At 40.9% G+C, this 27,580-nt stretch overlaps 1 protein-coding gene across 1 annotated transcript in view; it reads left to right on the forward strand.

Annotated features, from left to right (window-relative positions):
* Positions 1 to 27,580, forward strand: part of LOC126185047 (ATP-dependent helicase brm-like) — a 182,337-nt gene that overhangs the window by 89,740 nt on the left and 65,017 nt on the right. The window contains 3 exon segments of the mRNA XM_049927801.1: positions 3,767 to 4,009; positions 24,795 to 24,961; positions 25,095 to 25,283. Coding sequence (XP_049783758.1) covers positions 3,767 to 4,009; positions 24,795 to 24,961; positions 25,095 to 25,283 — 599 coding nt within the window.

The raw sequence follows: 27,580 nt of genomic DNA on the forward strand, positions 1-27,580 counted from the left end.
GCATGTTGTCCAGAGTTGTTTAATTGCTTTTAGATGAGACTTTGTAAGCCGTGCACCATGATTTCTGAGAATATGACTCAAGGAATCAGCATATGGCAGGAAGAACTGGCACTTCTGACTGTTTCAACACAGATGTGCCTGCTGCAGTAGTGGGAAAACGTTTTACAAGTTGTGAGATAATTCACACAATGGAATATGTCATATAGATGATGATCTGTAACTTGCTGAGAAAAAAATGGCAACTGCTCTGACAATGCTGAAAGGCAGCCTGCATCATTGGTACAATATGAATTCAGTGTTGATTCTTGTATGCTTCGGTGAGTCAAGGTTATAGCTGAAAATATTATTCTGCTAGATCAAACATTGTGAAGTGTTGATTGACTGCCACACTGAAAGCGGTATTGGCAGTGGGGTATGAATTGATGATGGACTGTGTACTGACTGTAGTCTTGAAGTGGGTCTGAATGTGCAGTTTTAAACGCATTTTTGAGCTTCACATTTTATTTTTACTTAATGACCTTTTTTGTGGACAAACTAACAGTGTGGCCATGAAAGGTCCTTGTCCCACATTGTCACTCAACTTTTTTATGGGAGGATTTTCAAGAACAAGTCCTTGAGTCTACAGTTATAAAACCTTGCTTTTTCAGGTACATGGAACATTAAGACTTATGGTTTTTAGAAAATCTTATTGTACTGATTTGAACCTGCATGCTGACAGTTGCCACTACATGGTCCATTGTGTAGGGGGTTACTCATCATTAATCCACCGTTCATGCTTATGTGCTGGGCAAGGGTTCATAGAACCACTTCTGGACTATTTCTTGATTGAACCACTTAAGAATAGCACATGGTAAGAACGAACATCTAAATATTTCGATGCAAGATCTGATCTCTTTCATTCAATGAGAACAGTCATTTCTTATTATATAGGTGGGAGTCAACACAATATTTTGGCGTTAGAAGGAGAAAGTTGTTGATTGAAATATTGGGAAAAGATCTCACCAGAACAGATAATTACACACATCAAAAAAAGTTTTCCATCACCCCATTTCCCAGAACTCCTGAAGATAGACGTTGCCTGTGGATATTGTATCACAGACACAGTCCCTTTGAATGTTTAGAGATGTCACTAAACCTGCCCAAAGATGTAAATAACCATGCATGAGGAGCACCTATTAGACAGAGGGTGTCCGACAGCCGATCAGTTCCAGTCATTCCACCAGGAAGGACGTACACGGCTCGTCTTGTCTGTAGTTCAACCACACCTAGACGGTCAATACCGCAGTTCGATCGCGTCCGCATTGTTAGTTTGTGCCAAGAAGGGCTCTCAACAAGGGAAGTGCCCAGGCCTCTCGGAGTGAACCAAAGCGATGTTGTTCGGATATGGAGGAGATATAGAAAGACAGGAACTGTCGATGACATGCCTCGCTCAGGTTGCCCAAGGGCTACTACTCCAGTGGCTGACCTCAACCATATGGGTTATGGCTCGGAGGAACCCTGACAGCAGCACCACCATGTTGAATAATGTTTTTCATTCAGACACAGGATATTACGTTATGTCTAAAACTGTGCGCAATAGGCTGCATGATGCGCAGCTTCACTCCCGACGTTCATGGCGAGGTCCATCTTTGCAACCATGACACCATGCAGTGCGGTACAGATGGGCTCAACAACATTCCGAATGGACCACTCAGTATTGGCGTCATTCTCTCTTCACCGATGAGTGTTGCATATGCCTTCAACCAGACAATCGTCGGAGATATGTTTGGAGGCAACCGGTCAGGCTGGGGAGGTATCTATCGAAATATTGGTTAGACTTTTACGAGTATGTCAGACTTCAATACTGAAACCAAGAACATATATATGTAGCTTAGATGCATGCTGCATCAGAAGAATACTCAACTTGTAATAGGCACAGCAAGATAAAAATAAAAAAAAATCACAATTTATCAGTTGATCGTGCTACGGCTCATCTCGTATATATTAGTAATTTACATATTAAATAAACACATGGAAAGTTTTGAAATGTGGTCTTAATTTGATAGTTCACAGTATAGCCTCTTATGGACGAAGAAGGAGGTCTTTCAGATTTTTTAAGTCCAGATCATTCTATTTCTGTATCTGCTGTTTTCTTTACCAATTCAGGAAAATGCAATTTTAGCAGTTTTCTTGGGAAATAACCCTTATAGAAGGTTCATCAGTTGTCTATATTGAGATTCATTGTGTGAGAACATTTGTTTGTGTAGGATTTCTCCTTTCATTTTGTCCACAGCTCATGGTCTAGTGGCTGGTGTTGCTGCCTCTGGATCCCATGGGGTCCTGCGTTTGATTCCCAGCCAGGTCGAGGAGTTTCTCTGCCTGGGGACTTGGTGTTTGTGTTGTCCTCATAATTTTATCATCATCATCATCATCATTAATGATGGTGGCTAGATTGGAGTGTGTGTGCGCCCGAGCTGGAGTGTGTGTGCGGATCATCATCATCATCGTACTTTCATTTTCTCACATGGCTCACAGAACATAACCATCTCCCACGACCTCAGAGCATGTTAATAAATATTGTTACTGAGAGTTGTTGTGTATGACACTGACTCTTAGTACCTCAGTGTCTTGTACAGCAGGAGAACCCACCAGTGGCCTGTGGTTTGCTGATTTCATTATGAAGTGTGTTCTTTGTTTGCTTTTAAGAAGGTAACAGTAGGTTTTTCTATTATTAATTATGTTGTCGCAAGGCAAACGTGATGTGCATTTGTTCCACTATTGTCCTGTGGCATCATTCTCCATTTTTTCATTTAGGCAGTGTACGCCTTCCGTCCATAAATTTCAAGACTAATTTTATTCCTAGCATATAAGCTTCATTGTTGAATCACCTATGGGAGCAGCTTGAACTAACAATGATGCAAATTTGATTGTTTTATACAGTTTCAGAAATCATCACATTAACATAGACCCTGTTATAAAATTACAATAGATTTCATTGTTGGAATATGGCTTTTGTTTCAACGTCAGTGGTGTTGCCTCAGTGAGATGTTAAAAGCAATCAGCCAATTCAAACTGTGGCTCATTGTTATTGTAGTCATAGGATACTAATTACTTTTTAGTTTCGTGAAGTGCAAAATTCTACATTTATGAACATGTTTAGCAACTTGTCTGTATTTGTACAACTTTTCGATCTTATTAAGATGTGAATGAATATTTGTGCAACTTTTTTTAGACAGAACTTAATTATAAATAACAACATTATCTGTTAAAAGTCTGAGGTTAAAGTTTGCATTTTCTGCAACATTATTAATATGTAATGTCAATAAGTATTTTACCTAAGATCCATCAGGCAAATCAGTAACCCCTATATGCATTTAGAGTACAGTTTTTGTTATTTGTTATCTGTGCTTCATTCTGTCTATTAGTGCAGTAAACAGTAGAATGAGTAAAGGCAAACACCAATGGAGTAGTGGTGTGTGTGTGTGTGTGTGGGGGGGGGGGGGGGGGGGGGGGCGGGCTGCGTGTGCCCCCATGGTTGTTTTCAGGTTGGGAGGGGTGGGGTACAGAGGTTTCTGTTCCTCCTGATGGTAACCTTATCTACAGAGCTCGCACATGATTTACACATCAGAAATTGAGGAAGGTGAGTGAGATAGCATAGTGTACTGTCCATTTTCTTTTGCTGTTGCTCTGTAAAATTAGAAAGTACTACAAGTTATAACAAGAAGTCTTCTTTGTCAGCTGGAAGTGTTATATAATTGATTTTATTATTTGTGATTTTTGTTTTTAGTTTCGGTGGAGGTTTATGATTATTGATGAGGGTCATCGCATGAAGAATCATCATTGCAAATTGACTCAGATTTTGAATGCGCATTATAATGCACCACACAGACTCCTACTGACAGGAACACCTTTACAGAATAAGCTGCCAGAATTGTGGGCATTGCTTAATTTCTTGCTGCCATCTATTTTCAAGTCTGTGAGCACATTTGAGCAGTGGTTCAATGCACCATTTGCTCTAACTGGTGAAAAGGTAAGTAGTTTTAAAGATGTGATTTACCTTACAAATTTTGAAAGTTAACATTTTTATATCACACTAGCGAACATAGAATGCTTTGCAATTGCTGATTATGTCTGGGAATTGGATATATGTCATAATCTCCTACTGCCCCCTCACTCGGTCTATCACTTTATCCTCCCCCACTTTCTTTGTCCATGTCCTTACGCTCCCTCCTCTTTCTTTGTCCATATCCTTACGCTCCCTCCTCTTTCTTTGTCCATATCCTTACGCTCCCTCCTCTTTCTTTGTCCATATCCTTACGCTCCCTCCTCTTTCTTTGTCCATATCCTTACGCTCCCTCCTCTTTCTTTGTCCATATCCTTACGCCCCCTCCTCTTTCTTTGTCCATATCCTTATGCTCCCCCCTCTTTCTTTGTCCATATCCTTACGCTCCCTCCTCTTTCTTTGTCCATATCCTTACGCTCCCTCCTCTTTCTTTGTCCATATCCTTATGCCCCCCCCTCTTTCTTTGTCCATCTCCTTATGCTCCCCCCTCCTTCTTTGTCCATCCCTGCATCTCCTCCCTCTCTTTGTCCATCACCTCCTCTCCCCACTCTTTGTCCATTTCCTCCTCCCCTGTATCTCTCTCCACCTACTCCTCCAACCTTTCTCTGTCTATTTCCTTCTGCCCTCTATCTGTATCCATTTCCTTGTTTATTGTTACTTCCAACGAATCCTTGATTGGTAACTGAAGTAGCTTAAAATGAATAAGTAAATTGGTTCAGATAATTGATGTATGGGATATGGGAGACATCAGCTGCTAGATCTGTGTGGATAGCAGCTTCATTGACAGCATTTCACATAGTTTTAATCTGCAAATTGATATAATTACAAAGTCTGACTATTCAGATTCCATAGTAGTATTCTAATCATAAGCCGATAAGTCATAAATACAACATTCCTGTTCTCTGTGAAAACAACTGACTTTGAGGAAGAAAACAAAACTGGACATAGTACTGTATGCAGTTTTTGTTTACAATTATTTGTAATGAGAAAGAATATATATGGGAGAAACAATTTATTTAATGGTTTAAATGCCCCACTATTGTAGTTAAAGAAAACAAAAATGCACATTTTTACGGCTTAGCTTTTTTTTTTTTTTTTTTTTTTTTTTCTTCTTGAGGGATGTTTTAACAGAAAACTTGTACATGGTTGTTTAAAAAAATATGTGATCTTTCTTTGTCTGAATATTAATTAGAATGCTGTGAAGTAGCGTGTAAAAATTTGAAGTAAATGGGTAGAGATGACCTTTCCCCTTTATATAGTGGATACAGTTGTACACTAATAAAACCGAAAAACTGCAGGGGTGGATTCCTAACTGGAAACGGAGGAAAAAGGTTCTATGAACATGTGTCCAAAAATGGACTATGTGCATGCAATGACAATATATTGTTCCGGAGCATGGCACAGAACTGCATCACCTCCACATCACTACAGATGTTCAAAGCGGCTTCCATGGTATCGGTTGTCCTGCAGGGTACACATAATCATACTTAAGTTTACACCATGATGGTGGGCAACTTGCCTGGAGCTTGTGCTAAGGTTTGTCTCAATATTATATAGAACCCGGTCCTCCAGAATGTGGTGTATGTGCAATCCACTGCCTCCCTGCACATTCATCTGTCTGAAACGACCCATGATCACACAAACACCCAAAAAGGGCTTGAAATGTTGTGTGATGTGGTTGATGTCTGTGAGCGTATTTGTTTTGGTGTGAGCGTATTTGTTTTGGTGTGAGCGTATTTGTTTTGGTGTGAGCGTATTTGTTTTGGTGTGAGCGTATTTGTTTTGGTGTGAGCGTATTTGTTTCGGTACAGTCGGCTCGACCGTTTCCATCTGCATGACTTTACACAAACACCATCTCGGCTTGTTCCCGACATGAATACTGGACCACTCTGCTGCTTACAGGACACCGTTTCAATCCCGCAGCCTGCAACACACAAGGGGGACACGGCATGTAGTCAGAGGAACATTCATTCATCAGCGCCATTTACCGTGGAAATGATGCATTTGTGGTCATATGTTTGTAGAACCTTTTTTTCCTCCAGTTTTGGTCAGGAATCCATCCCTGTAGTTTGCCGGTTTTATTAAAAGTAACCCTGTATATTTATGTACAATGTCTTCTTCTTCTTCTTCTTCTTCTTCTTCTTCTTCTTCTAGTGTTCAACCCTGAGGTTGGTTTGCAGCAGAGTCTGCCTTCCTCTTCATTTCCGCATATGTGTTACAACCAACATCATTCATGACCTATTGCATGTATGATATCCTTGGTTGCCCCTGCCAATTCCTTCCCTCAATAGCTCCTCCTGCTATTGTTCCAATGATGTTGTTGTGTCTTAGGATGTGCCCTACAAGTTTCTCTCTTCTTGTTTGGCTGTGCCTCCACAGAGATCTGGTATCCTGTACTCTTCTAGGCACCTCTTCATTTGTTACTTTGTCTCTGCAGCTGAACTTCATCATCCTTCTATAACACCACATCTCCAGGGCCTCTAGCTGTCTTCTCTCTTCTCTTCCCACTGTCCAGGTTTCACATCCACATAGGTCCACACTCCAAATGAAAACTTTCATGGTACATTTCCTTATTTTCAGACTGATGTTCTTGCTGGTGAGTAAGCTCCTCCTCAGATTAAATGCAATTTTGGCCTGTTGTAGTCTGCTCACAATTTCTTTCCTCCTCCTACCATCCCTTGTGATTTTGCTTCCCAGGTAGGTAAATCCCCTTATCACTTCCAGGTCCACTCTTGCAATTTTCGTTCTTAGATGTTCATATTCTGCTTCTGTACTGCATACCATCACTTTAGTCTTTTTCTAGTTTATTCTCATTCCACACTGATAGCATAGAATCCTTTTCATTGTCCTGAGGACTTCCTCTAGATGATATTTTTTCTCTGCGACTATAGCAATATCAAAATTGTTAAGGCTTTCATGGCCACTTGTTGACAAACTGCCTGTTGGCTTCTGTCTCGGGTTCTTAGGCCGACGTTCATCTAATGATTTTTCTGACGTTTCGCCAGCACGAGTGGCTGGCATTGTCAAAGCTTCACCCTCCATTGCCGGTGGTGAACTTGAGCCGAGCACGCGGCCGCAGACTATATGTACCTGGCGTGCCAACGTCCGAGGGCTTCTCCGTGGTCATTTCCGGTGCGGTTCTCCTCTTGCTACCTGCGACGGTCATTTGCTGCAGTACGGGAAGCCAGGACCTGTTTACCTTAAGGCTTTCCTCTTTCTTGTTGAAACTGTTCGCGTGTTTTTGTATTTCTACAGCTTCTCTGAACAAGCGCGTGTGATAGTGCTTCTCTACAGCCAGAACTTCCGTGTCGGCGAATTTTATTACCTGGTCGGTCTCATTCAGTGCGTGCTCTGCCACGGCAGATTTCTCCACCTGCCCCAACCTGCAATGTCGCTTATGTTCTTTGATCCTGGTGTTAATTGATCGTCCAGTCATTCCGACATAAACTTTTCCGCATGTGCATGGTATACGGTATATTCCCGACGTTGCAAGTGGGTCTCTTTTCTCCTTCGCCGATCTAAGACACTCATTGATCTTCCTTGTCAGTTTGAAAATCGTCTTCACGCTATGTTTGCGCAATATACGGCCGATTCTGTCCGTCACTCTGGGAATGTATGGCAGAAAGGCCGTACCCGACATTTCTTTTTCTGGTTCCTTACTTCGCCGAGTGTTTGGCTCTGTTACACTTCTAATGTAATTTGTAGAGTACCCATTGCTCCTCAGAACAGTTTCCAGGTGTTGCATTTCCCGTTTGAGATATTGCGGCTCACATATTCGTCCTGCTCTCGTTACGAGCGTACTAATCATGCCTCTTTTCTGGCTCGGGTGGTGGTTTGACAGTTTGTGAAGGTATCGGTCCGTGTGTGTCGGTTTTTGATACACGCTGTGTTCCTGGGACATACACCGTATACCATGCACATGCGGAAAAGTTTATGTCGGAATGACTGGACGATCAATTAACACCAGGACCAAAGAACATAAGCGACATTGCAGGTTGGGGCAGGTGGAGAAATCTGCCGTGGCAGAGCACGCACTGAATGAGACCGACCACGTAATAAAATTCGCCGACACGGAAGTTCTGGCTGTAGAGAAGCACTATCACACGCGCTTGTTCAGAGAAGCTGTAGAAATACAAAAACACACGAACAGTTTCAACAAGAAAGAGGAAAGCCTTAAGGTAAACGGGTCCTGGCTTCCCGTACTGCAGCAAACGACCGTCGCAGGTAGCAAGAGGAGAACCGCACCGGAAATGACCGCGGAGAAGCCCTCGGATGTTGGCGCGCCAGGTACATATAGTCTGCGGCCGCGTGCTCGGCTCCAGTTCACCACCGGCAATGGAGGGTGAAGCTTTGACAATGCCAGCCACTCGTGCTGGCGAAACGTCAGAAAAATCATTAGATGAACGTCGGCCTAAGAACTCGAGACAGAAGCCAACAGGCAGTATAGCAATATCATCTGCAAAATGCAGCATGTCTCTCTTCTGCCCATTAATTTTGATCCCCACCTCAGTAGTTTCTCGAACTTGGTCTATAGTTTCCTGGATGTAAGCATTGAATATAAGAGGAGAGAGAGCACATTCTTGTCTCACCCATTTTCTAATATTTGCTTCTTGTTCCTGGTGATAGTTCCTAATCACTGCCACCTCATTCTTATAGAAACTGAGTATCGTGCAGATGTCATTGTACTTCATTCCACTTTTCCTCTGCACTCTGAACATCTCTTTCCAGATAATGTTATCAATTGCCTTTTACAGGTCTACAAAGACAATATAAGTTGTTTTATTTTTCCATAATTGCTTTTCGATTAGGAGTCTTAGTGCCAGAATCGCTGCTCTTGTTCCCAATCCCCTTCTGAAACCAAACTGATCTTCACTCGGCGTATCCTCCACCTTCTCTTCAATTCTCTTCAGTATTACTTTTATGAGAATTTTTGGTGCATGTGATATTAGGCTTAAAGTTCGGTACTGTTCACATTTTGTAGCCACTGCCTTCTTTGGTATAGGAACAATGATGCATTTCTGGTAGAGTGTAGGTATCTCCTGTGTTATAGATGGACCTAATAAATTTAAGCAGCATCATTTTCATGCTGTCACCAGCTTTCTTTATTAGTTCTCCAGGGATGTCATCATTACCCATTGCTTTGTTGTCATGTAGTTCTTGTAGAGCTTTGTCAAATTCTTCTTGCAGAATGTCGTCTCCATTGTCATCTTCATCTACTTGCTCTTCTCTTCCTATTACTTCCTCCGAAAGAGGTGTTCTGGCATAGAACTTCTCAATATATTCTTTCCATCTCTCATTTATTCCAATTCGATGGAATGGCACTGCTGTTGGTGGGATTGATACTGGGTGTTTTGGATGTTATTGTGGCCTGTTCTCCCATTATTGGCATTCTTTACAATAGCTCATGGATCGGTAGAGGCTTACTAGTGATTCCTGTGTAGAGTCTTCATGAATGCCAGGTGGCTATATGTTGGACATCTTGGAAATTTCAAGATGGCTGGGTGTAAGATAAGCGGAGATAACAAGCAACCATTTCCACCCCTTTTGTTAATAGTTCATCTCTGGTTTTCAGCAGTGCTGGATCTTTTCTCTGTTCAGCAGCTGTATCATTCAATGCACTGATGGCAGAGATTTCATCCACTCTGCTCAGTTTCTTGAAAGGTGGTTGGCATCCTTGTGTTTACGTCTGCTTTTGTATACCACTATGTTGCTTCACTTCTGTAAACTTGGTGCCCGTCTCACCAGCTCGCCCGATGGATTCTTCAGGATAGTCAGCCAGAATAAAGGTGGGAGTCGGTCACAACAGTGAATGGCTTGCCAGATGAATGACTGGAACATGTTGATGGCCCAAATAACTGCAAAGCACTCCTACTCAGTCGTAAGAGTATTTCATCTCAGACTAGGTGAGTTCTCTGGAAGCATAAGCTGTCACCTTTCAAACGCCATCCTGAATTTGGACTAGAACTGCATCTGTCTGGGAGTCAGTCATTCTTCTTGTGTCTTTTCTTTCTTTCTTTCTTTCTTTTTTTTTCATCAATATCTGCCACCACTTGATGAATTCCTTGGTGTTTGTTACATTCTTATCAGAAGAGCTGGGTACATTCCTTCTGCATCTTCATTCATCAATTTTGAGCTTTTGTTGGCTTCTGTCATATTTGGATTCGCAATTTGTCACCGGGCCAAAACATTATGTTTGATTGTGTTGTTTCCCCATAATGTTGAACCATGTTCTTCAGTTGTTCATTCATTAAGCAGACATGCTACTGATTGTCACCATCATTTTCTTTAGTACAGCCTGGAATTTGTCCCACCAACTGACTTTATCCTTATTGTTCTTGAATGACTGCTGGGCTATCCCATCCAAATAAAAGTACACACTGCCAAACACGCCATTCTACCTGTTGCATTTGGTGACTTGGTTGACTCATTTGAGCCATTTCCTCCGGGATTGACCAGTGTCTCCAGAAAACACTGGCAAATGTGTGATGTGCAGCTGACTTACTACTGTTTTGGAATCCATTTGTATCCTAAATGAACAGCTCTTAGGAATGAAGTACTGCATGTATTCTGGTTCCTGTCCATGTCAATGACAGCTTTTATGTGACCTAATTGGGCACATCATGATGTAGATGTTTTAAAGTACCTGAAATTTCCACCAAACAGTGTCAATTCAAACCCGCAATCAAGTCCAAGTCTGCAGGCAGGATCATCAGTGAACTATAACTCTTAGCACAGAAAGCATGTTTATTACTGAAGCTATCATACAGCTAGAACAAAACTGACCTGGGCAGAAAGTGCAACTATGCATACAAACATCGAATATTCCAAAATATACTAACATTACATACTTAACAACAATGGAAATTCTGGATGAAATAATACATAAGATAAAGGAAAGGCACCCACTCACCTGTAGCTGACAGATCTGTGGTGCGTGTAAACAAGTAACAGAAACCAGAATTTACACTAGTTTTTGAGCTCTTGTTCTTCCTCTAGTATAATTACAGAATTCTCAAACGATGACACAGATACCCTGATGGACTGGACCTGTGGTGGACTATTGATTATTGATAGCAGTTGCCTGGGCATCTGAAGGTGGGGAGGAAGTACGGAAGGATGAACAAAGTGAGGAGGATAGTGCAAGGCAGGTCTTTTGATAGATGACTCAGCAGCTGCACAACAAGATGAAAGGAGTTCAGAGGGTAGAGCATATAAGAGGTAGAGAGAGGGACAGGTGGGGAAGGGAGAGGAGGAAAGCAGATGGAGGTAGATTTGAGGATGGAAACAGGGTGGAAAGAGGTAAAGGGGGGGGGGGGGAGGGGGGGTCAGAAGGCAGTACGGACAGGGAAGGAGTGATGCAGACAGAAGAGATAAGGAAGAGGTAATCTGACACAGTGGGATATGGGTTAGTAGGGGGTTACACAAAGGGAATTGTGAGAACACAGAATATACTGGAGAGACAGTTACCTGCTGCATAGTTCAGAGAAACTAGTGCAGGAAGGGAGTATTTAAGTGCCTTGCATAGTGAAACAGCTGTTGAAGTCTTGTGTGTTGTGGTGCACATCATGTTCAGCAACTAGATGGTCAAGTTTGCAGTTTGCCAGTTTCGCAGTGCCCACATACATTGCAGCACAGTAATTACAGCATAGCTGATACATAAGATGGCGTCTTCCACACATGGCTTGCCTTTTATAGAGTAGATAATGCCTGTGGCTGGACTGTGATAGGTGGCGGCCATTGGATGTATACACCTTGGTCAACCACAAGGTAAGGGCCTGTGAGGTTCAGGATTTGGAACAGGACTGGAATACAGGGAAGGATAAGGATTCTGTACGTTGCTGGGTGGTTGAACACAACTGTGAGTGATGTTGGTGGGATTTTGGGTTGGATATCCCACATCTCAGGGCATGACAAGCTGTAGTCAAATCCCTGGTGAAGGATGTGGTTGAGCTTTCCAAGGTCGGGGGATACTGGGTGATCAGTGTGTGCTGGTCGGTGTCTGTTAGCAGATGTACTAGACTCAGAGGAGGAGATCGTATAGGAGATCTGTTTATGGATGAGCTGTGAATACCATACTGTGTGTGTGTGTGTGTGTGTGTGTGTGTGTGTGTGTGTGTGTGTGTGTTGTGAATAAATTCTCCGGTAAGCGATACTGGTACATTTCGACAAACCCGGCTGTCTACTGCAGATGTGACATTTACATCTATGTACATACTTCGCTAGCCACTGTACAGTGTGTGGCAGAGGGTACCCTGTACCACTAGCAGTAGTAGTTTCCTTTCCTGTCCACTTGCAGGTAGAACAAGGAAGAAACAACTATGTATGTATCTCCATATGAGCCCTAATTTGTTGTGTTGTATCTTCATGGTCCTTATGCGAAATGTACCTTGGCAGCAGTTGTAGTGCTCTGCAATCATCTTCAAGTGCCAGTTCTCTAAAATTTCTCTGCGTTGTTCCTCATAAAAAGTGTCGCCTTCCCTCCAGGGATTCCCATTTGAGTTCCTGAAGTATGTCCGTAACACGTGATGTTCGAACCAACCGCTAACAAATCCAGCAGCCCGCATCTGAATTGGTGTGGTGTCTTTCTTTATTCTTTCCTGAGCAGTACTCAAGGATAGGTTACACTAGCTTCCTATATGCAGTCTCCTTTACAGGTGAACCACACTTTTGTAAAATTCTCCCAATAAATGGAAATTGCCCATTTGCCTTCCAAATCCCACACTTCACATGGTCATTCCATTTCATATTGCTTTGCAGTGTTATGCCAGGATATTTAAACAACGTGACTGTGTCAAGCAGGATGCTAATAATGCTGTATCTGAACATTACAGGTTTGTTTTTCCTACTCTTCCGCGTTAACATACATTTTTTTACATTTAGAGCCAGCTGTCATTCATCACACCAACTAGAAATTTTGTCCTAGTCACCTTGTATCCTCCTCAACGATGACACTTTTGTATATACCACAGCATCATTAGCAAACAACTGCAAATTGCTGCCCCCCATGTCCGCTATATCATCTGTGTTTGTAGAAAATAATAGCAATCCTACCACACTTCCCTGGGGCACTCCTGACGATACCCTTGCCTCTGATGAACAATTGTTGTCAAGGACAACATACTGGCTTCTATTACTTAAGAAGTCTTTGAACCACTCTTATATATCTGGGACTCTATTCTGTATGCTTGTACCTCCATTAACAGTCTGCAGTGGGATACCGTGTCAAATGTTTTTTGGAAACCTAGGAATATGGGATCAGCCAGTTGCCCCCTCATCCATAGTTCTCAGTATATTGTGTGAGCAAAGGGCAAGCTGTGTTTCACATTTGTGGTGAGGCTGTAAGTAAGGGACTTTTTGACATAGTACTGGTGACAGCGGTCAAAGTAGAGGTACTGTTGGTGCACTTGACATGAATTAACATGTTTATCGAGCCATCTGAGAGGTGGAGATTGATGTCTAGGATGATGGCTTGTTGAGTTGAGAAGGACCAGGTGAAGTGAATTTGAGAGTAGGTGTTGAGGTTATGAAGGAAAGAGCGAAGGTTGTTCCTGCCATGAGGCCAGTTCATGGAAATGTGATCAGTAAACCTAAACCAGACAAAGGGTCTTAGGTGTTGATTGGATAGGAAGGATTCCTCCAAATAGTACATAAATAAATTGGCAAAAGTGGTGCCATTCAAGTGCCCATGGCAGTAGCATGGATTTGTTTATAGATTTGGCTTTTGAAAGTGAAGGAGCTGTGGATCAGGGTGTTGTTGTCTAGGAGGCTTACAGGAGAGGTAGTGGGTTTAGTATTAGGAGGACATTTGGAAAGGTAGTGTTTCATGGTCACAACACCATGGACATTGGGAGTTTTGGTGTATAAGGAGTTCACAGCTGCAGTGAGCAAGAATGAGTCTGGTAGTAACAGGATGGAATTGTGGGAAGATGGTGAAGGAAATGAGTGGTGTCTTGAATGTAGGGTGGGAGGATATAGACAATAGTTTCAAGGTGTTGGTCAACTAAGAGAAAACTAAGGGAGAGGTTTGTTCTGTGTTAACGTTGTACCAAGCCAGTATGGGATGACCAGTAGGAAGACCTGTCGGGGGTAGGGTTTTGAAAGTTCAGTGAGTAGGTAAAATGTAGGAGGAAGGGTTGTTCCACTTCCTGGTGTGAGTAGGGAGGTACATTCAGGTGCCACATTTTGGAATGGATCTTAGACCTTGAAAAGCTGCTGAAGGTCATGTTGGACTTCAACAATGGGATCATGGTTGTAAAGTTTGTATCTAGGGGTGTCAGAAAATTCATGGAGACTCTTAGCCAAGGCACTACGGTTCATGAGCACAAAGATGAAGCGTTAGTCTGTGGGAAGGATGATAAGGTTTGGATCGGTTTTCTGATTAAGGAGAGCTGTGTGTTCTATAGGAATGATTCTGGACTCAGCATGGAAGGCTCTGGGAAAGGAAGATGAGGTGAGGTTAGAAGGAAGGAATTCCTGGAAGGTTACCAGAGGATGACTGGGTGGAAGGGGAGGAGGAACTATTTTAAATAAGATTGTATATGAGATTTTGGTTGGCTGTTGTCAGTGGCAGAAATGTTTCCACTGTAGTGAACAGGTAAAGGGGAAAAGGTCCTTTACAAGTCTGGCATGGGTGAATTTAGATTTAGGGCTTTAGAAAATGCTGAGACTTTTCCAGGGGTCAGGGTTTTGAATGAAGGGTTGACAACTACGGTAAAGGATGGGTTTGCTGGAGCAATGTGTTTCATTGAGGGCAGAGGAAGATTTTGGGGATGTGGAAGGAAGAATAAGTCAGCAAAGCAAGGTCAGGGAACTATGAGTGGTTGATGGGGGAGGAAGCAGATCAGTGTGGTAGAACCTTTCTTGACTGCAGGTTACCCCATGTGGGTGTAGCACGGGAGTAGCTGGGACAGCTTCCTTGATGATACATGGGATACTGTTAAAGTGCTGAAGGGCAAGAGTTTTTATTGCAGAAGTAGTATGCATGGTTTTGTGGTCACAGAAAGGATTGTACGATAGCAGTACAGGCTGTCAAGTGTGGATTTAGTGTGGATTGTATGATTATGAAGGACCAGATTGGTGAATATTAGGGACCGATGGAACTGGAAACGTGAAGCTTCTTGTGGTAGGATGGGTGCTCATTAAGTGGGATACCATGTGCCAGACAAGTTTTTAGAAAGATGATGTGTGGTTAGAGTTTTGCTACAGCAATCAAGAGTTTTTGGAATTGGCAGAGTCGTTAGAATGAGCAGGGATTGATGACTGGGTGGACGGGAGACAAAAGGAGTGACTGAAAAAATACTAAAAGTAGTTTAAAAAGGTTGAAAATAATCACATGAAAATTAATGATTAAAATGTTATAATGGAAATAAATCACATGTATTATATAGGGAACTCTATGGGAAGTTGGAAGGAAAGTCGTAAAATGTTTTGAAAAAGCATGAAGTAGTAGGCACACTTGAAAATAAATATTTTCGATCGCAAATTGGCATGCACAATGGTAAATAATTGTGTGTGTTCGGCTAAACAGTCAAGTTGGTGTCCACAAGTTGTTAGTGGAAAATTTGTTAAAAAAGTCACTGGAATGAACCTACAGAATATCGTTGTCCATCCCTATTCCAGTCCTGTCCCAGTGCTGCACCCCATGGGTCATTTCTTTGTGAAAAATTGCCTGTTGGCTTTTGCCGCCAGTTCCTCAGCTGACATTTGTTCAGAGATTTTTCTGATGCTTCGCCAGCATGTGTGGCTGACATTGTCAAAGCTTCAGTCTCCATTACTGGTGGCAGACTGGAGATGAGCTTGCAACTGTAGTTGGTGTGTTCCTGGCATGAGCAGCAGTGGAGGGTGATACGTTGACTATGCCAGCCTTTTGTGCTGGTGAAACATCAAAATTTTCTGTTTGTGAATTCCTAAGGGACCGAACTGCTTAGGTTGTCGGTTCCTAGACTTGCACATTACTTAAACTAACTTATGCTAAGAACAACACAAACACCCATGCCCGAGTGAGGACTCGAACATCCGGCGGGAGTGGCCGCACAGTCGGTGACATGATGCCTTAAACCACATGGCCACTCTGCATGGCGAAACATCAATAAAAACACCAAACATATGTTAGTTAAAGAACCCAAGACAGAAGCCAACATGCAATTTGTCAACAGGTAGCCACAAAAGCTTTAACAATTATGCATTTCCTTGTGGTTGATCTAGGTGCAACACCTGCCCCATACACCTACCCCCTTACATCCTACCCCAGCCTAGCCACAGGAATTAGCTATAAGGGGCAGAACTATGTATGAAAACAGCCATATTGGCTGTGCTGAAATTACTGTGCAGAATTCTATGGGAGTGTGACAAGTAACCAACTATCTCTGTGTATCATGGCCATTGTCAAACCATGGCACCATAGATGGTGGTGTAAGCATCTTAAAGTAACTGGGGTTGGCTACAAAAGACAGATGAATCACAATACAACAGCTATGGTTTGAGTTGCACATTACACCATCCATACTTTTCAATGTGCATGACTGCACAAATTCAGCAGTCAACAGTTTGGTAAAGTCATCCACCGTGGCAAGGTCATACCACATTGGATGGGAAAAATGGATTTCTAATTCATCTGATATGCCAAAAACCACATAAAAAGCAAAATGACATCAGTTTTTAATTCTCCTGGGGCCAAAAAGTGCATAAAAAGCAAAATGACATTGGTTTCTAATCATTGTGAGACTGGCACAAGACATGTTCAGTACGCTGTCCACCACTTTCTGCCACAAGTTGAAATTAAGGAAGAACATGTTGCACAGTAGATCGGAGTGTCTCAGGGGTCATGTTCAGAATGCATTAAACCATGTATGCCTTCAGTTCAGTGACATTAGTAATTGGAACATTGAACACATCTTTCAGATAACCCAACAGCCAGAAGCCACACAGATTAAGATCAGATGATCTGTACAGCCAGGCTGTAGGGAAATGATGGCTGATAATTCTAACACTTCCAAAATGCCTCTTCAGCAGCCACGTCACTGGCTGTGGAGCAACGCCATCGTGCATAAAAATGATCCCGCCCACACATCCACGCTGTTGCAGGTCTGATACGGCTTTGGTGCACAAAAGACTCTCATAGCTTTTTACCGGTGGTGGTACAAGTGACAGGGCCTGCTGGGCTCGTCTCCTCAAAAAAATGCGGGTCTATGATAAATGATGCCATCAACCCGCCCCACACAGTCACCTTTGCAGAATGAAGTGGTACCGGTTGATGTGTGTGCAGATTGTCTGTTGCCCATATTCTGCTGTTCTGCATATTGACATATCCTTGAAGATGGGAAGTGGGCTTCGTCTGTCTGTGGAATCTTTTGTGCCAGTTCATTGTCCTGTTCAATGTGAGCCAGAAATTCCATTTGTGTTGCTGGCGGGTCAGCAAGAAGCAGATCTTGAACGTTGGTGATTGTGCATGGATAGCAGTTCAGGATGTTTCGTAGGATTTTATGCACTGTGCTCACAGGCATGTCCAATAGTTGGGCAGTTCCCTGTGCACTGCATGTTTGCACACCACCAATCAACCTCTCCTGCAAAGATGGGCCACATCTTCAACAGATGCTGAATCAACTGCTTTCCACCCTCTACCACAATGAACTTCAAAAGCACCTGCCTTTTAAAATTTTGTAATCATTTTCTCCAGACCCTTAGCAAACATTGGGCCAAAACCTTTTTTCATACCCTTAAATGTATGGAACTTCAGCAGGGATACCGGTACACTGTCACTGTTCTTGTAAAAAATCTTTACCAGCAGCACGTGATCCTTCTTAGAGACAATTGTGTTGGTCGTCTTTGACACAAACTGAGGAACAACTGTGTGCCTTGCATCTGTTGGTATGCTTATTCTGATGCTTGAAGCACCATCTATTGATCAAATTCTCATTAATATTTTTTTCATGTTGTGTCTCCCTGCCATGTATATGCTGCAAGCTAACTACATACAGTACATTTTGAACATGAATTTAACAATGATGAATTGATAAATTATATTTCAGATGTAAATTTTGTCTTAAAACTAGCAAGACCCTTCTTGGAGAAAATGTGCCTGTGGACTTCAATTTCCTCTGACAAATTTACTCTTCTGTAACTGGGATGTGGCTTCACTCCAATGGCCTATGAAACTTAACAAGGATAGGTCACGACGTTGGGATCACAGATTTACTTCAAACTTTGTACACCTTTAGTAGGCCATTACAACAACATAATGTGTAAGTAGTAACATGTATTACACCGGCAGTTCCAAGAAAATCACAAAAGAAGTTTTACGGGTTTATTATATAGCTGATGTATCTGTGAGTGGGTGCCAGGCGTTAGTGTTGGAGTTTCATAAAATGAACAAATATGGAGCGACAGTTTGATTCCCGCTCAGACCTTAATTTTTGTACTGCGAGTTTAACTGTTGTGATAGTCAAAAAATTTTGACCTGCACTATTCATTCTTGCTACGTTAGCAACGTCTTACCACCACGCAGGTTAACTGCCAAATGAACCCTGCTTCTGTGTGTGCAGCTCAAAGTGTCGAGGTGCAACATAGTTCCAGGTACCTTACCAGAATTCATGTATAAGGGATTTTGCAAATCATGACAGGCATACATTCTTGGGAAAACTCAGTGTGTTTCTTTTTTATTTGTCGATAATTATGAATATGTTTGTCCTAATAATTTCATTAAAAATAGTGAGTAGTAAAATTACATGAAATTCACTACAAATTCATGCGAGTACACGTTTTTTTAATTGTATTGCTTCTCAAATATCATATAAATTAAATAATATGACCAGTGATGAAAAAATTATAGATTAAATATTAAGTTTGAGGGGTCAAACTGTCGTCTCATACACATTCATGTTATGTAGCTCGAAAGCTAACCACTTGACCACCAAGAACTCGGACATCCTGTACAGACACAGCTTGTACATAATACATGTGTAAAACTTCTCTTGAGTTTTTCTAGCAATTGTCAGAGTAGTGAACCTTACTATTTGCACATTATGTTGTTTTAATGACCTACTAAAGGTGTACAAAGTTTGAAGTAAATCTGTGATCCCAGTGTCGGGGCCTCCTCTTGTTAGTAGTTTACTTGCACTGGCATTGTTCTTTATGTATCTGTGTCTATAGCTAAAGTATTAGTGTGTTCACAGACTCTTTCGTTGTAATTTATTTGTTAGCTCCTTTTAAGTTGGTAATAAAGTCAGCAATATTAAATCAGATGTGACTACTTTCAATTCATGTACAAGAAGATTCAAGGCTGAAACCTAGTGAGGTGTTGCAGTGATAACCCATCTGATAGTCCAGATTTAAGATCTCCATGATTTCTCAAAATCACTTACAGCAAATCCTGCATTTGTTTCTTTGAAAAGAACATAGTCTATTTCCTTTCCTGTTTCTCGATCTGAGTGTGCTCTCATATGTTGTTTATGTTGTATGCAGGCGGGTTTTCACTAAACCTACTTCACTTACAAGGCTTTGGGGTTTTTAAAAAAACTGTCAGTACCTTGTCTGCCCACTTTGGGCAACAAGCATTACCTACGTAGATTCTTCTAGATGGGTAATTATGATCCCACTAAATTTTTTAACCTCCTGATGCCTGTAATAGGATATGTTTGATACCCTATTTATTCTTTTAAACTACTTACCTTTACTTGGCACTTCCAACAAACCCTATCTTTTTGGATCCTGGCCTCACTTGCCATGAATTATTGTTATTTTCATTTGAATATTTTCTAGTTCTCAAATTCAGCTGCAGCAGCTTCTTTGTTGTGTCCATCAGTGTTGCCTTTATCCTACTAATTATTGTGTTTACTATAGTTTCCTCTTGTTATAACCTTGGTCAAGTGGTGTGATTGGTAGCAATTAAAATCACGTTGCAGTAACAACTCTTTGTTTATTAACCTTGAACTAAAGTCAGTAAAGGTTCAGAGGACAAAAGTCCACACTTGAGTACAACTGAAGTCCATCTTGACGTTGTGTAGTGGGTACCCATTAAGGTGAAGTCTACAGTCGTTGGAAGTGATGATGAAACAAGAGGTATCCTGGATGATCAACAACACTGTACTACGAGGTTGTAAGCTCATTGGCCCTCATGACCCAGGTCCAGGTCCAGGAGCAGCTGATTGATGTCCAACAGCTGATGATCCCGGGGAAGGCATGAGATGGCACTGTCTGATGAGTAGCAAGTGATAGCGTTGTAGTCTGAAATGTAGAAATGTAGTGGCTGATGGTTGGTCTGGAGCTCGGAGTGGAACTGGCTGTCGAGCGGCTACTTAAGTACTCGTTGGTGGGGGAATACAGGCAGTGTGTCATGTGGACATGTGGTTGCTTGGATGCAAATAAGTGTCTGCAACTGCATATCTGATTGCCACGACCTTTGTGCTGCATATTGGTGCAGCTTGTGCCTGCAGCCGCTGTGGCAGTTGCAGGAGGCTTGGCGGTAAACAGCCCAGCAAAACGTCTGTTGAGGAACAACCTCTAGAGTAACAGCAGGGGCCATATCTGGCCAGTGAAGCACCATCAGTGAGTGCGGTGGCTGAATATGCAGGGCTCAGCCCGGCATACATTACGCATTCCTCACTTTTATTTCTTCATTAATTCATTAAAGGATGTCCCGATTCTTCCTTCCATTACTTCTCTCTGTCCATCATTTCTACTATCCTTTGCAGTGATAAAATTATAAATTGTGGTGCACTGCAATCATGGAAGTATATAGTAACCAAATAGCAGCTCCAGTTAGTAATCCTATATTTCATAATTTAGCAAGATGTTGCTGCTGCATAAACATTTTAGAATTGAGTGTAAGATACTTTTAGATGACTGGATGTGTCATCTTACTATACAGAGACACCAAGGAAAGTAATATTAATAAAACTTAACTGGCTTCTGCACTTGGTGTGTTTACTTTCGTTTCATCTGCTAGCTGTCCTTATAAGACACAAGGCAACTTCCAATGAAAGATTGACATCCAAAGACATAAAATGTTTATAAATCCTCACATCTACTGCTTGCCACCTTGTGTAGTATCAATTTGGAGAATACCAACAATGGCCTCAACTTTGCCAGAATTATGAATTAATTAGTGTCTGACTGGGCCTGCTGTTTGGTTACTATATATTTACACCATTGCAGCACACCATGTGACAAAGTAATCTTGCACTAAACAGTTTATAATTTAATCATAGCAAATTATATTAGAAATGATGATCTGGGTTAAGTCCTGGAAGGAAAATTTGAAACATTAAATGAATCAAAGCAGAAGTAAAGGTGAGGAAGGAAACCATAGTAAACGCAATAATTAGTAAAACAAAGGAGACATTGACAGATAGAACAGAGAAGCTGCAACAACTGAATGTAAGAAACGTAACATGTTCAAATGAAAATCAACACTATTTCACAGCAATAGAGGTCAGGTTTCAAAAACAAATAGTGTGTTCATGGGCATGTCAAGGAAAGGTAAGCGGTTTGAAAAGATAAATAGTGTACCAAATGTATTATACTACAGGCATTAATTCTTTCGGGAAACTTCAAGATGTTTGAATATTTACTGGGAAAGAAGTACCCACCTGTAGCGATTTGTATAGGAATTCCTTGTTTGCCCGAAGTACATGGATGAACAGATGAAGTGCTGAACAGTTTAGTATTGAACACTGAATATATTTTGTGGAACATGCAGTGCACTGTGAAGTTAACCTGTAAGAAGACTTTGTTTACCCTTGCTAATACTCATTTCTCTTCTTGCTTTCAAAACGATCTTCTTCTGTCAGTATTGTGTGGACACTTTAACATGGAAACTTTAGGTGGAATCCATTTTGAACTATAGTTGCATAAGATACTGATAAAGGTTAGACCTGTAATGCTGTATTTATGCCACTGACAGTCTCATTAAGCAATTACAGTAACCATTATCAAATGCTTTGTGTACTTTGCCACGTATTGTTTGTTGTTTTTCCTGTTCTATTTTGAAATGAGTGAAGAGATACATAGTAGAATTTGAGTACGATTCCCACAACTCAAAGGGGGCTAACACTATTGCAATGTGTTTTGTTGAAGTACAAGATGTGGCTGTAGACTGCTTGCTTGCCGAGAGTGAGGCAGCACTTAATTCCTCACACTGCTTCTCTCCCAAAGGTGGTCCTGAGCCCTTCTTTGTTCACACTTGCTGCCTGTTGCCATGTTAAAGTGTTCACAACAAATCAATATTGAAACCGAGTAGACAATATGCTAGTCGCATTAAGTCAGTACTACCTTTGGGGTCACTCACTACATCATCCCTGCAGGAGAAATGTCAGTGTAATGAAATATAAATGACTGGTGTAACAGCACCAACTGGATCGAATGTTTGCCATTTGTCTGCCATTAATCTGGGAAGATTACCATACAGGGGGGTATTGTAGCAGATCCAAGACGAACAGGAAAGATGACATTTTCCTTGATTTTTGTTTTCTTCAGTGCTACAGTTTTGCAGCAGCTCCAGAATTTTTGGATAAACCACTTAATTTCCATCCTTTCCGGTCTGTCACCGCAGCCATGTTCACAGCTCATGAGGAGTGCTATATTGCCATACTCCGTGCCCATACAGTGGAAAGCCAGTGATTGACCCTTGGGGTGCAGGTGATGGCACACAGTGGAAAAGGAAAAGTGATAAACTGCTCTTGAAGTCTAGTTGTATATGACTAATTTTTCCAGAATCATTCATGGGTTTTGTGGGGAAGTTAATTTATTTCATAAAACAATAAAATTCTACTTTTGTATCAATCACTGTAGTAATAATATTGTTAAAAAAAGCAATGAATATAGAATAGCTGTGTAAGGTAAATGATAATCCCTTATGACTGTTACAGCCTTAAATGAATAAAACTGCTCCAAATAAAGTTCTGCTGACATCAACTTGTGTTTTATAGCCAGTGCATCTCCATATTGAACATAAGAATTCAATATCTTTTACTTTTTATTTCATTACTGATTCTGATGACCTCATATTCAATGGGATGTTAAACCCTAATCATCCTTCTTTCTTTTGGCACAAGTTCTTGAGCTTTACTAGTTAAAAACCACTTTTAAACTGAAGTCTTGTGATGAGCTTTGTGAGGAAGATTTGTTTCCACTCACTGCAGAAAAAATATCGTGCACATGCATGTGATTTTGAATGGGTGATCAATATTGCACGAAATGTTGTTATCCATATATATCTATGGAATTATTTTCAGTCAGGCATCAACAGAAAATAGAACTGAAAACATATTAAACATTTTCTTTGACTTGTGGATGTCCTGAAAATGTTTCTGAAGTGGCCGGAAATATCATTAAGTGTGAATGGTTACCTTTCACAATTTCTCTATGTTCAATGTGTATTATAAATTTTGGAGCTCTAACAAATTTAGTGTCTCTCATAAAAATACCAAGAAACCAGTGCTTTGTCTGACTATAGCCAATACACCATCCACATCTACAGATACCTATTACAAATCCACATTGTCAGTGAGTAATGAATAAATGCAAGAATATCTGCTTCTGCTCTTGTGTCTTTCTTTGAAACTACATCCATTGACACAATTGAATGATAGGCTTCTATCAGCTCTGTGGATATAAACTACCGAGTAAGCAATACTAGAAGGGATGACACATTAATTCAAATCTAAGAAACTGCCATACAATTTTATGAAGGATGTACAATTTTCTTTGTAATGTTATTAGACATTTCTTGAATTGTACACCGTAAGAGTTTGACAGCTCATGTTTGATCTAGTGTAGATAAAGAACATGTTTTTCACAAATTTTCCCCTACTGTGATGATTCTGTGCTGTATCCTTGCAATCTGCTTAATTGTTTCTATATTTTGGTGAATTGTAAAATGTGTCATTTTTGTTTGTCATATTTTGAAGAAACAGCCTCATTTTTCTCTGTTGACTTTATGCTGGGATTACCAATTAGTAAAATTCTTAGATGGAAAAATAGATAAAATAAGGGAAAGGCAGCCATTCAAATATAGCAGACAATGCATGTAGGCCAGTAACACAGAACAGAAAACAGCATTCAAACTAGCTTTTGAGTACTAGCTCTTTTTACACACACACACACACACACACACACACACACACACACACACACACACACACACACACCCTTGTCACGAGGTGTGTGTGTGTGTGTGTGTGTTATTACTAGACAAAGAGCAAGTGCTCGAAAGCTAATGTGAATGCTGTTTTATGTTGTGTGTTACTGTGCTGCCGGCCGGAGTGGCCGAGCCGTTAAAGGCGCTATAGTCTGGAACCGCACGACCGCTACGGTCGCAGGTTCGAATCCTGCCTCGGGCATGGATGTGTGTGATGTCCTTAGGTTAGTTAGGTTTAAGTAGTTCTAAGTTCTAGGGGACTTATGACCACAGCAGTTGAGTCCCATAGTGCTCAGAGCCATTTGAACCATTTTTTTTTGTTACTGTGCTCCAGGCATTGATTTGCTGTGAGTGATCGGCTGCCTTTCCCTTATTTTATGTAATTAGTCAAATTCATAAGTGTAATAGTGAAAGAAGCTGTCATGTTTTAAGGAGTTGGTTTTGTGTAGTTGATATGTGACACTTCTTGGCACTCATTGCACATACATCGCTGTGATAAATGTTTCAATTTAGTTGATTTTCAAAATTTGATTCATAAATAAGTTATTTGTGTAAGACTACTCTATAACAGATACATTTTGTGGGTTTTGTATATTGTAAGAAATACTTCTTTGACAGGTTGAATTAAATGAGGAAGAGACAATACTAATTATACGTCGTCTTCACAAAGTTCTACGCCCATTTTTGTTAAGACGACTGAAGAAAGAAGTGGAATCTCAGTTACCAGATAAAGTTGAATATATAGTTAAGTGTGACATGTCTGGACTTCAGCGTGTTTTGTACACGTAAGTAAAGTTCACAAAGTGTTTTTTTGTAGTGTAATGGATATATGCAATGAATGGGCTGTGAAAGTATATTTTCATATTATAGAAATTCATTTTTACTACATTTTTTAAAACTGTTTTATTTCTTGTCCAGTCACATGCAGAACAAGGGAGTGTTGTTGACAGATGGCTCAGAAAAAGGAAAGCAAGGTAAAGGTGGCACAAAAGCACTTATGAACACCATTATGCAACTTAGAAAATTATGTAATCATCCTTTCCTGTTTCAACACATTGAAAAGGCCTACTGCGATCATATTGGTTATCAAGGAAGTGTTATAGTAGGGTAAGTAGTTACAGATTTTGTGTCAATTGTAGATCATTGTGACATAGTTAGTCACTTGAAGTGCTCTATGTCACGTGGTAGAAAAAATCAATTTATGTTTTATTAACTGAATTTGTATTTTATATTAAATTGATGTATTACACAAGTTTAATATGAACTTTGGTAATATATCAAGAGTTTCCCAAATATTTTTCCTGAATTTTTTCATATCTACAACACTGATCCCTTTATGTTATTGTTATGCAATTTTTAGAGTCTTGTATCCTTTTAATTGTTGTTTTCAAAATATAAACCATTACAATGTCAGAAAAAGCTGCGAGAGTATTGAAATACTCTGTAATATGCAAATTCCCTCATTTGTTGCTGAACAGTGTCGGGATTACAGAGATAAGGATCTTGAATAGCTGCTAGAGAGACAATCATAAATTAATTTGTAATACTTTTCTTTATGTTGTAATACAACTGATCTGACGTAGACAGAGGGCACAAGTAAACTGAAACGTTTTATTGTTGTAAGGTATCTAAACAATTGGTCTACATTCCTGTATAACCCCACAAAATTTGGTGGTCAGGTGTGTGTTTACCTTAATTATTTATTTACATTATACGTAGTTACTATTTTAGTATCTGCATTAGAATGATGTCAATTTATTCCAGTTGTTGCTGTTTGATGTTTACCCATGATTTAACTATGGCATTAAAATAACTTATATTTTAGCACTAAAGGTGATTTGTATGGAATATATCTAGAAAAAAACGTGCATAAATATGGGTTTTGTTGAGATTTACCAGTGATGAGGGCCATGGGCTAACCCAATCGTCAGCTTTGTGAAAGGGAGATATATGGGTTGCTGGTGATTGTAGTAAAGTCCTATATCTGTGCTTCACCTGTTAATGCAACTAGGAGTATAGTAAAGAAGTAGGATGAAGATTAAGGTTTACTGCTCTGTTAGTGATGTAGTCTTAAGAGTGCAAACTCTTGAAAAATCGGAATGGAAAGTAGAAGTAGATGTAATTTGGTCATGTCATTTTCAAATATCTCAGCATTCCTTGTAATTGATTGAAAGGCACCACAAAAAGCTTAGATTATGATGGTTGAATGGGAATTGTACCCACCTGGTACTGCCTGCACCAATGCATGAGCTTTCTTGGTCGAATTTGGCGGAGGTGGAGTAGGGGTGGGAAGTTGATAAACTATATGGGCTAATTGCAGGAAATATAAGGGGCACACAGTCACAATTAAGCCAAATTAGCTGTTTTTGCTGGAGTAAGAGGTATACATTGATACATTCTTTGCCAGCCGTGGTGGCCAAGCGGTTAAAGGCGCTACAGTCTGGAACCGCGCGGCCGCTAAGGTCGCAGGTTCGAAACCTGCCTCGGGCATGGATGTGTGTGATGTCCTTACGTTAGTTAGGTTTAAGTAGTTCTAAGTTCTAGGGGACTGATGACCTTAGAAGTTAAGTCCCATAGTGCTCAGAGCCATTTGAACCATTTGATACATTCTTTACGTTATGCCAGGTAACAGACAGCTACTCTTCAAAGAAATCAGGACTTCAAAAAAGTTAAGATTTTTCATAAAAGTGAAGTTAGTTTGTTGCATTGTAACATTAGAGGATTCAATAACCAAGTAGATGAAATTTATATTAGAAGATTCATAGAATTCTGAAGAAATGTGACAGAACACCATTTTGGCCACAGGGATAGTTAGTATCATTTTGATGTCAAGTCATTCTGAAGGAGAAAATCTATATAAAAAAAACAAAGATGGTGAGACTTACCAAACAAAAGCACTGGCAGGTCGATAGACACACACACATACACACAAAATTCAAGCTTTCGCAACAAATGGTTGCTTTGTCAGGAAAGAGGGAAGGAGAGGGAAAGACGAAAGGATGTGGGTTTTAAGGGAGAGGGTAAGGAGTCATTCCAATCCCGGGAGCAGAAAGACTTACCTTAGGGGGAAAAAAGGACAGGTATACACTCGCGCGCGCACACACACACACACATCCATCCTCACATACACAGGTGGTGGTGGGAGGGTGCATGGGACAGGTTTTACACCGCGGGCAGTTACAAGGGTAGGAGCCAGAGGGTAGGGAAGGTGGTTTGGTGATTTCATAGGGATGAACTAAGAGGTTACGAAGGTTAGGTGGACGGCGGAAAGACACTCTTGGTGGAGTGGGGAGGATTTCGTGAAGGATGGATCTCATTTCAGGGCAGGATTTGAGGAAGTCGTATCCCTGCTGGAGAGCCACATTCAGAGTCTGATCCAGTCCCGGAAAGTATCCTGTCACAAG

The sequence above is a fragment of the Schistocerca cancellata genome, chromosome 4 (genome assembly GCF_023864275.1).
Source record: "Schistocerca cancellata isolate TAMUIC-IGC-003103 chromosome 4, iqSchCanc2.1, whole genome shotgun sequence".
NCBI classification, from domain to species: domain Eukaryota; kingdom Metazoa; phylum Arthropoda; class Insecta; order Orthoptera; family Acrididae; genus Schistocerca; species Schistocerca cancellata.